At 40.6% G+C, this 14,566-nt stretch overlaps 1 protein-coding gene across 1 annotated transcript; it reads right to left on the bottom strand.

Annotated features, from left to right (window-relative positions):
• Positions 1 to 7,679: 7,679 nt before the first annotated feature.
• Slc30a1 (solute carrier family 30 (zinc transporter), member 1) lies at positions 7,680 to 14,560 on the bottom strand. Its single transcript, XM_013015284.1, has 2 exons — positions 13,938 to 14,560; positions 7,680 to 12,368 (listed from the first exon to the last, which is right to left on the bottom strand). The coding sequence occupies exons 1-2, from the start codon at positions 14,557 to 14,559 to the stop codon at positions 11,464 to 11,466; spliced, it is 1,527 nt and encodes a 508-aa protein (XP_012870738.1). The 5' UTR covers position 14,560; the 3' UTR covers positions 7,680 to 11,463.
• Between the last annotated feature and the right edge of the window lie 6 nt (positions 14,561 to 14,566).

Genomic DNA, 14,566 nt, shown 5'->3' on the forward strand with positions numbered 1-14,566 from the left:
CTGGCTTTTTGGGTGGTTAATTGAAGATATGATTCTCATGGCGCTGGGAATATGGCATATGGCATAGTGGTACAGTGCTTACCTAGTATGCATGAAGCCCTGGGTTCAGTTCCTTAGTAACACAGAAACAGAAATGGCACTGTGATTCAAGTGGTAGAGTGCTAGCCTTGAGCAAAAGAAACTCAGGGACAGTGTCTAGGCCCTGAGTTTAAGCCCCAGGACTGGCAAAAAAAAAAAATCTCATGGATTTTCCTGGTTTCAAACTGAAATCCTTGATCTCAGCCTCTTGAGTGGCTAGGATTACAGTAGGAGCCACAGGTGGTGGGCTTAATGGTCTCTTTTTACAGATTAATAATGCCAGAGTGAGTACCTCACCCAGTTCCCTGACTCCAAAGGCCCTATTCTCACTGGCTGTATTCAACAGTCTTCTTTTCCCAAGGAAACAACATCAAGCTAAAAGATCTCAAGTCCTGCTATCAAAGTACTTCTTGTACAAAGAATCCAGACTTGGATATATTGACATGAAGGTCAAGTTTTGAGAAAGGGCCCTTTTCTTCCCTCTGTGGGTCTTCCATGGGAAACCCAGGAGCTGGAGCTTGCCAGCCATTGGCTTGACTCTCCTCCTCCAACTGGACTGAGTTATCAGAGCAGTTGCCATTATTGCCCAATAAATTAGAATGCCGCAAAGCCAGCTCTGCTTCTTGAGGTTGCTTCAGTCTTAGGCATTAGTGACCCGACAAAGAACCTGGTGGCTGCAAGAGCTGAAAGGTCCAACTGGTAGAAATACCTGCTTTGGGCAAGGAAATGCTTCATGATTGCGTCCTTTGACTGCAAAGGCTGAACTTGTTTCCAGGAACTCAGACCCCTCTCCCCCTCTCCCCAAGACCATCTACTTCAGTTCCCTCTGAGCTGGTTAGCTCCCATCCTAGGGTCTCCACCCTCGTGCTCTCTCTGCCAAAAGGCCCTTTCCACAGAAACTCCAGGGACTTGCAGCCCACAGATTTGAGTAATCTACTCCAACCCTTTCCCATTCATGGAGGCTTTTCTAGCTATCCTATCTAAAACAACCACCTCCCCCACTGCCCTACCTGCACACTCCCACTCAATCCCCTTCCTTGCCTCCTCTGCTTAAGATGTATTGCTATTTCTTCTCTATTCTCCTTCACGCTAGAGTCTCTCTCCCTCCTGGAACGTTCATATGAACAGAACAGCAATCAATCTCTGCATGTATTGCTATTTCCCTAGTTCTTAGCCCCAGTGCCTGCCTGATGTCTAACAGATATTTAATAAAGATTTGTTGAATTGATCTGGGCTCTAGAGGCAAACAAGGATATCCTGGAAAAAAACCCAAAAGTTATGTCCCAAGTTATTCCGTTTGCTAAAATCACAACCAGAGCTCCCAGAAGCAAGAAGGCAGTCAGCACACACCCAAGGTGTGTGGTGACAGAATCACTATACCACCCTTCTGTACACAGCCTACAGGAGTTATTAGAATTGTCTTTGTGGTTGGAGAGACCACAAGCTACTGCTACTCCACCCCCAACCTCACCACCAAGATTTTTGCCCAGGGTAGTGCAGATTTTGTCTCAGATGACCAGGTAATCATCTGTTTGTCCTCAAGGTACTTCTGTCTCGTCTTGAAGATAGGATTTGTTACCAAAGCCTGGTGGGGGGGGGGAGGGGAGGGGGACTCATGGTTTTAAAAAGGAAAAACAGGAAAGCATAATACCTATGTGCATCTGATCATACAAAATAACATTTATCAGAATGAACTCCAAGAAATGGAAACAAGAGGGTTTTTTTTTAATTCTTGCTTGTTGATTTTTGTTTTCTTTTCGTTCTGTCTGCTCATTTATCTGTCTTTGGGAGGGTATGGGGAGGCACAGAAATGGAGGGACAAAGGATGTACAAATACAACACTCACTGGACACTATGGTGCTCACTAGACAGTATGTTGAAAATGAAAAATACAACTTGTGGATGGGGATAGGAGGGAAAAACTGGGAGAGAGCGAAGGAAGGGGTGACACTGTCCAAAAAGAAATGTACTCTTTACCTGACCCCTCTGTACATCACTTTTATAATAGCAAACACTAAAAGATAAATTATCCTTAAGTAGTTACAAGTTTCAGTTAAACATATTAGTTTGTGGAAAGGGGAAATACAGAAACAGAGGAACAAAGGGAGACCAATTTAGCAGTGAAACTCACCATACAATTTAGGAGAAGAGAAGACAGGAGAGGAAACACTGGGAGAGAATGACAGAGAGGGTAACCCTGTTCAAAAGGAAATGTAATCATAACCTAAATCATGTAACTAACTCCTCTATATATCACCTTTATAATAAAATTTAAAATATACATATGTATGTATATATGTACATATATATATATATATATATCAGCTTGTGTTCAAAAAAGGAAAAGAAGTGTGGTACCATTGAAAACAGAATAACCCAGTGATATAAATAGATTCACCAAAGTTCTGAAGGATCATTAATTGGAGAGAGAGATAGGGGGAGGGGATGAGAAGGAAGAAAAAGGAGGAGGAGGAAGGAGAAAGTAAAAATAGGACACTTCAGAAATAGATTCTGTTCAGGACAGTGATATGGATTTATTTAATCTTCAGGACAACCTTCTAAGAGAAATATTACCATTATCCTCATTTTTCAGATGATGAAACTTTAGTGCATCTAGGATTTGAACCCAGGCTGTCTGGCTCAAGGGCTAGACCACTTTGCTGAACTATGGAATGTGTTGTGTTCCTATAGCTCAGAGATTGTGCTGGATCCTAAGGTTACCATCATAATTGAGGGCACAGACCTGCGTACACAGAACGAGTTCAGCTCCCTCCATTTGCTAGTTGTATGGAAGTCCCTCAGCCTTCCCACCCTCGGTTGCCTATCTCTAAATTAGAGCTTATAATAGGAATCCGTTCTCGATGTGACAGTGAGGGTCACATGGCATGAACCTTAAGTACAGTGCCAGAACGAAGTGGGGTAGATACGTTTGAGCTGGCTCAGGTAATCTTCATAAGAACCCCATGAGAGATGCGTTATCCCCATTTTACTGATCTGTAAACGGAGACACCAAAAGGTATGTAACCTGCCGAGGTCTCATGCTTAGTGAGAGGTGAGGTTGGAAGAAGATAGAGAGGAGAAAAGAGGAAGGAGGGAAAGAGGAGAGGCAGGTTTTAAGTGAAACAGAAGGAGAAAGTGTAAGAAAAATGTAAGCAGAGCCTGTTGGGTGAAAAACACTCCAGCGTCACCTGAGGCAGCGTTGGGGTTCGGGTGATGACCCTTTGTAATCCTGCAAAGGTGGAGTGTCATCATGAGCTCTCCTTTAGTTCAAGCTGGTTCCCATTGTAACACATGAGCAAGTTTGGACTCTTACCAAATCCCTTAAGGAATTATTTACCCTTAGGCTTGATGTGTAGCACACAAACAAATCACAAGTAGAGCTGAAGCAAACCACTCATGGTATTTCATATCCAGACCTCAACTCTCCTTCCTGCAGAGTCCCCAGATTCATGCTTCATGGCCTTACCTATCCAGTGTAAATTATTGCAGAAACATTACACAAGAAGTTATACTTGGGCTGGGAAGGTGGCTCAGTGGTCGAGTGCTTGCCTTACATGCATGAGGCCCTGGGTTCGATTCCTTAGCACCACATAAGCAGAAAAAGCCGGAAGTGGCATTGTGGTTCAAGTGGTAGAGTACTTGCCTTGAGCTGAATTGCTGAGGGACAGCGTGCAGGCCCAGAGTTCAGGCCCAAAAATTGAACATAAAAATTAAAAAAAAAAGAAGTTATACTACCATTGGTGTATCCAGTCATTGTCTGACAAAATTATTTATGTCTGAAATTGACTTAGAAAGCAAGACTTGGAGTTGGAATCCCAGTACCACCAAACGAAAAACCCTACCAAAAATACAAAAATAAGTTTCTGTTAAAAAAAATAAAATTTAACTCTAAGAGCAAAGTCCTTGTAACAATATAAAAAATGCTGCATAAATTATAGTGTTTATTCACTTAGCTAGGGATATTAGTTTCTTATTTCTGCTGTGATGAACTACCACAACTTCAGAAGCTTCAAGTAGAACAAACTTACCTTACCTTTCCTGAGGTTATAAATTCAAAGGGTCAGTAAATACAGGTGATGGGAGGGCTACATTCCATGAGGAAGCTCTAAGTGGGACAAAAGAAATGTAAAAAGAGCCTTCTCAGAATGACACTGTAGTGAACCTGTTTCTTGGTCTTTTTCAGTTACTTGAGGCCACCTGCATCCTTTGGCTCCTGGTCCCTTCCTCCATTCTTCAAGGATGCTAGCATGGCATCTTCATTTCCCTGAGCACAAACCTTGCTTCTGTCATCGCTTCTGTCATCACATTTCCCATCCCAGTCAGCACATCCAACTCTGGCTCTGCTGCCTCTTCTTGATATATTGGATCCACATCGGATCCATCTGACTTCTCTAGGATAATTTCCCCAGCTCAAGATCCTTAAGTATATCTGCAAAATCCCTTGCCATATAAAGATTTCAGAGTTCTGGGGCTTAGAACATGGATATCAGCAATAAGTGTCTCAAGAATTTATTTTTCTGGCCTGGTGGTGAATTGTGATTCTCAGATCTCACCCTCCTGAGTAGCTAAGATTATAGGATTTGAGGTATGAGGCACCAGTTCTTGGCTCCAAATGCTTTTTTTTGCCCATCACAAAAGCAGGTATTTTAAGAATGCAATATTAAACTGAAAATAAAAAAAGATATTCCATTCCTTTCCTACATTCTTACCTACATTTACCTCAATTGTTCTTGTTCTTCATTCATAAAAGACCTGTTTTCAGCATAATGCTAAGGATATTAGCATTTTGTATGTCAGATTTTAACACTACACAGTAGTGCGTGTGAAACATCTCTCATGATTTGGCCACAAGATTGTATTAAAACGGATAGGCCTAAATTTAAAAAAACAAAACAACAAGCCGGGTGCAGGTGGCTCACGCCTGTAATCCTAGCTACTCAGGAAGCTGAGATCTGAGAATCACAATTCAAAGCCAGCCTAGGCAGGGAAGTCCATGAGACTCTTCCCTCCATTAAACCACCAGAAAACCGGAAGTGGCGCTGTGGCTCAAATGGTAGAGGGCTAGCCTTGAGCTGAAGATCTGAGGGACAGTACCCAGGCCCAGAGTTCAAGCCCCACAACCAACCAACCAACCAACAAAACAACTTCTACCACTTCTCTCCCCATATAATTCCAAAATTTAAAGCAAGCGTAACTTTAAAAAAGACTAATTTGGGTGGGCAAGTTCTAACTTTTCATCTGGTGACTACTTTTGACTACTTAAAATAAATTATCTGCTTTAAAAGTATTCTTATTTCTTTGGTGTTTTAAGCTTGGCTAGTGTTCATGCTTTTCTGTCAGTGCCCACTGGATGGACACAGAACTCATTTTGAATTTGCTTATGAAGTCCAAAATGATGGGAAAGTAAGCTACTTCTCTGCAACCTAGATCTCTTGCTGCATTTGTTCTAGCTCTATCGGGTAGCTAGGTGGGTAACTTTGGGTAAGGGTTTTAATATATGTAAGTGAAGCGGGACTAATGAAGTATGAGTGAAGGTAGATGAGAGGAAAATATCTTGTATGTAACTAAAGGTCTCAGTGCACTTCAACTATTAATAGTACTTTTTCTACTCCTACTTGCCACTCATGAATATTCAACACCACTAAATACCTATAACGTTGCTAATTTTCAGGCTATTTCCTAAGGAAATACAGATGGGAAAATCAATTCTGATCTCAAGTCAGTTTATAGTCTAGAGACAGGTTTTTAAACAAGCAAATGCAAATATCATACACTACTAGATTTAAAGGGAAAAGGCCATCATAGACTGGTGTGTGTGTGTGTGTGCGTGCATATGTGTATGCATGTGTGAGCACATGCAAAAATGACTACCAACCTCTTAAGGTAGGAATTTCTCTGAAACAATGTTATTTGACTTTTTTTTGTTTTTATGGGGTACTAAAGAATCGAACCTAGGGCCTCATGCATACTAGGCAAGCACTCTACCACTGAGCCACATTCCCAGCTATTGTTTAATTTTCTTAGCACATTTTTTATAACTCAAAAGCTAAGTGCTCAAATGGGTAATTGTTTTAGGGAACACTGTCAGATACTTATTTTAAAAAAAATATTGCTTTAAAGGTAATACTTTTTGACACATACCGGTATGAAAAAAATGCTGTCAACAGCAATTCTAAGACACCATTGGTTGTGGTTATGCATTGTGTTCAAAAAGGATGTGTGAAATCAATATATATGTAAGAACTGGCTCAGGCTCTATTCATAACTAGTAAGCTACTCATTTATACTGGATTCTAAATTTATCCTGAATAGTGCTTTGTCCATATTCTCATTCATCCACTCAAAAACTGACACCTTAAGTTACTATAAAGTCAAATCCAAACTGGGTAGCATGGTGTATGTAACTTTTTGTACTATCTCCTACATCATTACACTCAAAATCTTTATACTACCCTAGGATCAGCTGCCTTCAATCCTGTCCATCTTAATTTTTCCAAAAAATTTTACCCTTTCTTTGGAATATTTAACTGTTATGTATTGTAATGGTTTTGCAACTGTTGTCTCCTAGCCAAAAGGTCTTTAAAGAAACTTTTTATCTGAAACTACCTACATTTTGTAGTCCCAAGGTTCATATAACCACCCTAATGTACCAGATTTAGGTTAAGTTTCAGAAGACCAAATAGTTGCAAAATAGTTCACAATCCTCATTAACTATATATGCTTCAATTTTTTTTTACGATAGCTTGGTATTAATGTATGTTTTATTATTTTTTATGTGGTACTGAGGAATGAACCCAGGGTCTCAGACATGCTAGGCAAGCACTCTGCCACTAAAGCCACATTCCCAGCCCCTTTAATTTTTTTTAAAGTACAAGCCAGGCATTGATGGCTCACACCTGTAATCCTAGCTACTCAGGAGGCTGAGATCTGAGGCGGTTCAAAGCCAGCCCAGGCAGGAAAGTCCATGAGACTCATTAACCACCAGAAAATCAGAAGTTGTGCTGTGGCTCGAGTGGCAGAGCACTCACCTTGAGCTGAAGAGCTCATGGACAGTGCCCAGGCCTAGAATTCAAGTCCTATAACTGAACCACCCCCCCTGCCAAAAAAAAATAAAAGTATGAAAGAGTAACGCATAACTATTATTTGTGAAAATAATGCTTCTAACAAAAAAATTAGTCATTACTTATTCATAGGTCTGTATACTGAATTGTTTCCCATTTCTATGGCAACTTTTGCCCACATTTTTCATCCATGCCACTATCCTTTAACCTTCTCTATTCACTATATTCCTTTTAAACAGCAATTTCCCTTTCAATACCTGAAATCCACTTCTTTTTTTTTTTGTGGGGGGTCTGGTCGTGGGGCCTGATCTCTGGGCCTGGGCGCTGTCCCTCAGCTCTTTAGCTCAAGGCTAGCGCTCTACCACTTGAGCCACAGCGCCACTTCCGGCTTTTTTCTTTTTGCTTATGTGGTGCTGAGGAATCGAACCCAGGGCCTCAAGCATGCAAGGCAAGCGCTCTACCACTGAGCCACCTTCCCAGCCTTGAAATCCACTTCTTTCTCATAACCCACCCTGATACAGGAGAGGCCACATGCAAAAATAGGTATTAAAATTAGTTTATTCTTCTACTTAACTTTTTAATAAATGAGAAGGAAACACAGTAGTCTGTCTCATATAGAACATTTATAATACATAACAATCCATAAAGCCTCATGGTGAGGTAGGAACAGCTTTGGAAAATAACAGTCATAAAACATACAAAAGGTTAAGAAAAATGTTGCAGCACTGAACATTTTGTCTGCATCTGCATTGAGATGATAACTGCATTTAACTACACTGCGTCTAGCCCGGAAGAGGGCCAACAGCAGACACAACAACACAATAGGGAAGTTTCTAAAGAATCACAGAATACACTGATACACTTCATTGTGCTGTTTCAAGGCAGAACCATAACATGGCAATTGGTGTCATTATATATATAACCACATATGAATTGTGTGTTACATTCCCTTCAGCATCTTTATGCCAAAGACACTGAACCAGAAAATTTTTGGTTTAAAAGTTTAAATTCAATTAACATACAAAAAGCTCTTGTGCCAGTGAAAATGGCTGCTGAAATATTCCAGAGCTAGTTAGCGAAACAAAATAGCATTGCCACATTTCGGTAGAGCTACATCGAAATAGTGCTATGACAACTCCCACTTCAGAGACAGTGAAACACTGTATGACACAGTTTTAATTTAAAAAACAACAAACAAAAAACCCTCCACCACCTCCAAGACTTTAACACTGTTTTACCACTTAACTGAAACTCAGTATGAAAATAAATATTTTTATATTGTAGAATTCTTTCCCCTATCTGTGTGTGAATGTTTTCAGACAGCAGGTTAATGACATGCTTATCATTCAAATGATAACCAGTTACAAAACAGTAGAAGTCTTCAATACCAGTTACCCCACTAAACACTTCACATTAGGCTCCATAGGTCTTTTCCCTTGAAACTTTGAAATTAACTGAGAATGCTAACAAGACACAAACATGTTAATTAACATAGCCTTGCACCTACTGTTATTTTCCAAGGTGCACTTGATAGAAATTTTTCTTATTCAAATTACATACCTTAGGATAAAGTTATGCAGCACTTTGTTTTCTAAAATGCTAACACACATACAGCAAAACTTTTGAAGATTTTGTTTTTCAGGCTCTAGTCCCTGGTTTTACAATTGTAGATACGCTCCTTTGGAGAAAAAGAAACAGTCATACCAGCTACAAGTTGACAATGGAGAAGTCAATCTCTTCCTAAGGCTGCATTTGGCTTGGAAAAAATTTCTGGTGGGTTTTTAATGTAGGTGCATGCAGCACCTTGTTCTCAATAAACCTTAGACACTATAGACAGGTTTCTAAATACATATTCTACACTGATTTTGCTCAAATACAAAAGAGCTAGTAGTAGGAGAGATGTGACTCCTGAAACTGGTGCAGTGTTATTAAACAGCATATTTAAACAATAGGATTAAGTCTTAAAAGAATTCAGGGCATTTCCCACATTTTCTCTCAAGAAGATATTTTGGAAAAGACAAATTTTGCAACATTTAAATATAATGTCTTTTTTCCCCCTTAAAGATAATGCTAATAGCTAAACATGGGTGAGAAAGTGCATTGTAAAGAAATAAATAATTCTCTGCTAAAACTCAAAAGGTGAAGTCAGTGCCCACTGATTTTGCAATGACCAAGTCCTTTGAAAAAAAAAAAAAAGATCCTATGGTACCACTCTGTTACATGTAAGCTACTTAAAAGAGTAAGAAAGTGAAATAACTAAAACCTAAATGCTATTATCTTCTAAGCACTCTTGAAAAAGAAAACACAGCCCTTGTTCCATGCTTTTATGCCATTTCTAAAAACTCTTACTCTGATGTCTTGTACTTGGGTATTATCCCACCTTTCAGGCAGACCCCAAACAGCATTTGTAAAGAAAACCCCACTGAATGAAATACATTTACTAGTTATTCTATTGTATCATTGTTGAAGTGTTTACATAACATTGTTTTAAGATCTTAGAACATTCTGTAAAAATGTTAACTTAGGAATGTGCATGATACAGTACAATTTGCAGCTCTCTTGTTTTTCCAGATAGATCCCTCAAATTTAATATTTGAAAAAACCAAACCTTTCTGTGAAACTCAAAGTAACTAACAGTTAAAGAATTACACAATACTAGGAAAGAACATCAAAAGATCAAGGTGTATATATTGTAAATTGGCAGGTTATGGTTTTGGCCCATTATAGTAAATGCAAGTTTACAAACTACGTTCCTAAAATTACCCTTTGCAATGGAAAAATTGGCTGTTCTTAAATAGGCCCATTGCCAGCAATAGGCTGATACCAGGGGAAAAACACACCATTTACCACAAAAAAGATCATCCCTTTAAAAAGTAACTGTATTCCAACACTTTCATCTTAAGACCTATTAAGCAATGCATTATTTCAAAACCCAAAAAGGTAGCCTTCCCAAAAGTAGTAAGCTATAAAAGTTACTCATGTAGTCAGAATACCTTGTTTCTAGAAAAATAGAGCTATACATGATAACTGACATTAATATCCATTCTTTTGAGGACAAAAATCTACACTTTCTGCACAAAGCATAACCCTTTCCTATCAAGAAAAATATAACTTAAATACTCTTAAATATTTGTGTGGGATTTGACATCTATAGCAATAATGAAATAGTCAAGAATAATTTCCTGCGTAGATATTGTGACATCGTGCGAAATAGTCCACTGGTGGAAGAGCTAAGCAATGTTAAGACACAATGACTTGTAGAAGTTTTAAAATTTTTTCTTAATTATTTTGTTTTCTAAGAACTTAGCATCCACATTTCATTAACCATCTGATATTCTTTTCTCTCAAGTCAGTGGCTCCAACAAACTACAAGCCTTGCTGATTGTGCTTGAAAAGCTGTTCTAATCTATTCATGATTTATCATCATGAAGTGACTTTTTAACTTTGAAGTCTTACTTTTTTTTAACACAATTTAGAAGATTACACTAACATTCTTCAAAATATTTGGATGTTTGAGAAATCTTTCAGCTGTTTCTAAAACCAATCTTTCAAAGAGTAATGCTGGTGAACATGTCCATGTTTTAGACCAACTTTGGTAGAATAAAAAAAGTTGAAAATCTCAAAATAGTTTATACAGTTGTAGTCTGAATATTAACATCATAATCTAAATAATGAGTTTAGTAAACTTTCTTCCCTGCTCTTAGTCCTTATACGCCCTATTATGTGTAAACTATATTTCAGTTTGTTAATTCTGTCAGTTTCTTAGATTAATACTCAGAAATATGGAATACAGACTATATCTAATCTTATTTCCTGGAATAGCCATGAGTCACTCTTAAAATATTCTGCCATTATGCTATGTAATGATCTCAAAGGGCAAGTAAATATTACCTAAAATGTCAAAGGAAACAAACTTGTTGGTGATTTCAAAGGTCTTACCAATTATAATTCTAATAAAGAATAACAATGGGGGGAAAGAAAAGCAAAGAAATTCCAGTAACAATTTTATTTACCCCCCTAATTTTTAGCATAGGAAAACCAGAAATCAAAATGTCATTATGCCATATAAGGTTTATACTTACTTTAAACAAAAATGTAACATAGTGTTAAAACTGGCTTTCAAAACTGTTACAGCATAGCTGTACTCTGCACTAGTAATCACAAAGTTGTAATATAGAACTCTGTTATGTAGTCCCATTATGTTCTTACAAAAATAGAATTAACCTGTGTGACCAGACAAGGACTTCAATTACACTACTTGGCAAACTTAGAATTTCCTCTTGCAGTTTTAAGCAAAAGTCAAATATCACATCTTTTTCAAGACTCACAATGATGATTCAGGTTGTTTGTTTGGCACTTTTTTAATCTCTATCACCACAGCAGGGATGCCTTCGGATTTAGTCCTCTTGGGCTTCTTCTCTAGATTGTCACTAAGTTCTAAACAAGAAATGCTAACTGTCGGGGCCTTTTCTGCATCCTTTCCAGAAAGGACTTGTGGCCGTGTCCCACAACATTGCTTCAGAGCACACTGAGTTCTGCAGGCAAGTTCACACGGGACTACGCTTGACTTAGAACCTACACTAGCAAATTCAGGCTGAATGGTAGTAGCGTGAATTCCGTGGTTATGGAAAACGTCTTTAATGGTTTTAGCCACCTGCATGTATGATGCTGGGTTTTCACATTTTATGTGAGCAGTGGCAATTATTCTGCTTCCAGCAAGTTGCCAAACATGTAATTCATGAACTTCCTCAACTCCTTCAACTTCTCGAAGTTCTTTTAACAAATTTCGGATATCAATCTGTTTAGGAACAGTTTGTAGAAGAATAAGAGCAGATTCCTTAAGTAATGGATAAGTTGTGTAAAGAAGTATACAAACCATTACAATACAAAGAGTTGGATCTAAATATAGCACCCAGCAAGGACCAACCTCATGAATTGGTGCATAAGTACTATTAATTTTTTCTACAAACATTTGGCAGGGATCAGGGGAACACGGGTTCACACAAAAGTCTGTTTCAGAACAACCTTTCCAAGAAGAGTAAAAAACCAAGGCATTTACTACTACAATCACTGAACCCAAGGCATCTCCAAGGACATGCAGAAAAACTCCACGCATGTTGAGTTGTCCAGCCCTATCGTCTTCTTCCAGTTCCATGTGGTCAGGCTCTCCGATAAGATTCCCATTCACTTGTAGTTCCACTGAATCATCATTTCTGGGTTTTTCTGGATCTACAAATAAAAAAGATAAATACCAACTCATTCAAAGCATCTAGATAAACAAGTATCCTGTTTCATTCCTTTCAAGTGACAATGGTAAAATTCTTTTCTTAAAGCACGATAAAAGTATGCTCAGAGCCATTTGATATCAACTGACACTCTGGAAACAGGTCACATCATATATGGGACATATATGGCCCAGGGTTAAGTCATGATAGTCTTTCTCCACCTGCTATATATAGACCCTTCTACTCCCACTCCCGCCAAAAAAATAAATAAATAAAAACATATCTTTTCTGAGAGAACCTGATCACCTGTAGATTATCTGCTGCATTCTTTTTGGACTATACAAGGGAAAACATAAATGTGAAGACTAATATCCATTAAATGCATCTGTGCATAAGTCCACTAATACAAAATGCCTGATTGACACTGGACTCTGTCACTTAGGTTGATTGCGAATAAAATCAATTCTAAATATTTATCACGAATACAAAAGATAGTCTCCTGGTAGAGAGGGTTTAAAAATTGACGAATCAACAACATAAATCAGCAGTTAAGAAGATTATTAGTAAAATTGTAACTAAATGAGCACCACCTACTCTAAAAAAGCTTTTAAGTCCAAAGTATTGATCTCGTAAAGGAATTGCACTACACACCAGAGTAGCTTAGTTTGCTCTGGAATAATGGGAAGAAACCCACCATCTATTAATTAAGACTTTTCAAGACACAACTTGCAACTAGGTAAACAAATTCAAATGGGACAAAACTCAACAAATGCCAAAGTATTTTTAACATCTTTAACATCGTGGTGTTTTTTTTCATTTTTCTCCCCAACATTTTTCTCCCAAATTTCTATCAAGAGCATTTTAAACATCATTTTCAGAATGAAAAGCACTCATGAGAAAAAAATATGACACCGATACATTACCATCACTTATATTTTAGCACCATTAGGAAAAGTCCTAGAGAAGTAAATGTTAAACATGCCCAGACAGGTCTCCAAAGCCCATGATTTTCAGGATTAGGGGCCAATTAACTGGAAACATGCACTGCTGTTCATAAAGGAAACCTTTAACCAGGGTTGTTCTATGCGCCCCTGCGCTACTTTAGCAGAGTTAAGGTTTCCAACACCTCCACCCTGATGAAGCTGATGGGGGAGCGAGGGAGGTGACGGATGTTCTTCCCCCGTTTCCCAAGAACTAAAACCGGGAAGCATTTCTAATCCCAAGCGACCCAGAAGCGATCGGATTCCGTGCTAGCCGCAACCAGACAAGTCAGTAGAAAGGACAGACAGGTGCGGTGCGGGGCGGGGCGGAGCCGGGTGACAGTCACCTCGGGACCCTTCCTCCTCCCACCAGACCCACAGTCCCCAAACCCAGACATCCCACATGCCCCCCTCCCAGGCTCCTCCCAACCCCGGCTGGCTCCGGGTGCGGGGCGTGGTGGGAGCTGGCAGGCGGCGCGCGGGGCGGCGCGGGCGCCAGGGGGCGTGCGGGGCATCCCGCCGAGGGCCGGGCGGAGGGTCCCCAAAGGTCCCGGAGCCAAACCACCTGCGGCGGACGCCGGCTGCCCGCTCACCTGCCGGGTCCAGTTTCATGCCGTTGGAGTTGCTGGTATTGGCCACCAGGGTGTTGGTCTCCTCCTGGTCCGGCCCCGGCTCGCCGGGGGCCGCGTTGCCGTCGTCGCCGCCGGTGCGGCCGGTCTTGGTCCGGCTGGCCTTGGGGAGGCCGTGGCCGTGGCCGTGGCCCCCGTGCGAGTGGCCGTGGCCGGCGTCCTGGCCGAAGCCGCTGTGGTGGTGGAAGAGGCAGAGCCCCAGCACGTTGACCATCAGCCCGGCCACGCCGACCCCGAGGACGATGAGCGGCTGCTGCATCTCGTGCGGCTCGATGAAGCGCTCGATGGCCTCGAGCAGGATGGCGAAGCAGAGGCCGGTCAGGAAGATGGCGTTCACCAGGGCCCCCATCACCTCGGCCCGGATCCAGCCGAACGTGTTCTTCTGGGTGGCGTGGGTCCGGCGGGCGAAGCGCTCGGCCACCAGCGCCACCACGAGCGCCAGCACGTCCGACAGCATGTGGAAGGAGTCGGAGAGCATGGCGAGCGACGCCGTCACCCGGCTCACCACCACCTCCAGCACCATGAACATGAAGGTCAGCATCAGCATGCACACCAGCCGCCCGCGGTTGCGCCCCCAGCACCCCATGGCGGCG

Source organism: Dipodomys ordii, unplaced genomic scaffold (genome assembly GCF_000151885.1).
Source record: "Dipodomys ordii isolate 6190 unplaced genomic scaffold, Dord_2.0 Scaffold26, whole genome shotgun sequence".
Classification (NCBI taxonomy): Eukaryota; Metazoa; Chordata; class Mammalia; order Rodentia; family Heteromyidae; genus Dipodomys; species Dipodomys ordii.

What these genes read in the sequence shown, in the direction of transcription:
- Slc30a1 (XM_013015284.1), bottom strand. Translation starts at nt 14,559, where the DNA reads ATGGGGTGCTGGGGGCGCAACCGCGGGCGGCTGGTGTGCATGCTGATG. An exon ending in CATGAAACTGGACCCGGCAG is followed by an intron (nt 12,369 to 13,937) that starts GTGAGCGGGCAG and finishes TTTTATTTGTAG; the next exon opens with ATCCAGAAAAACCCAGAAAT.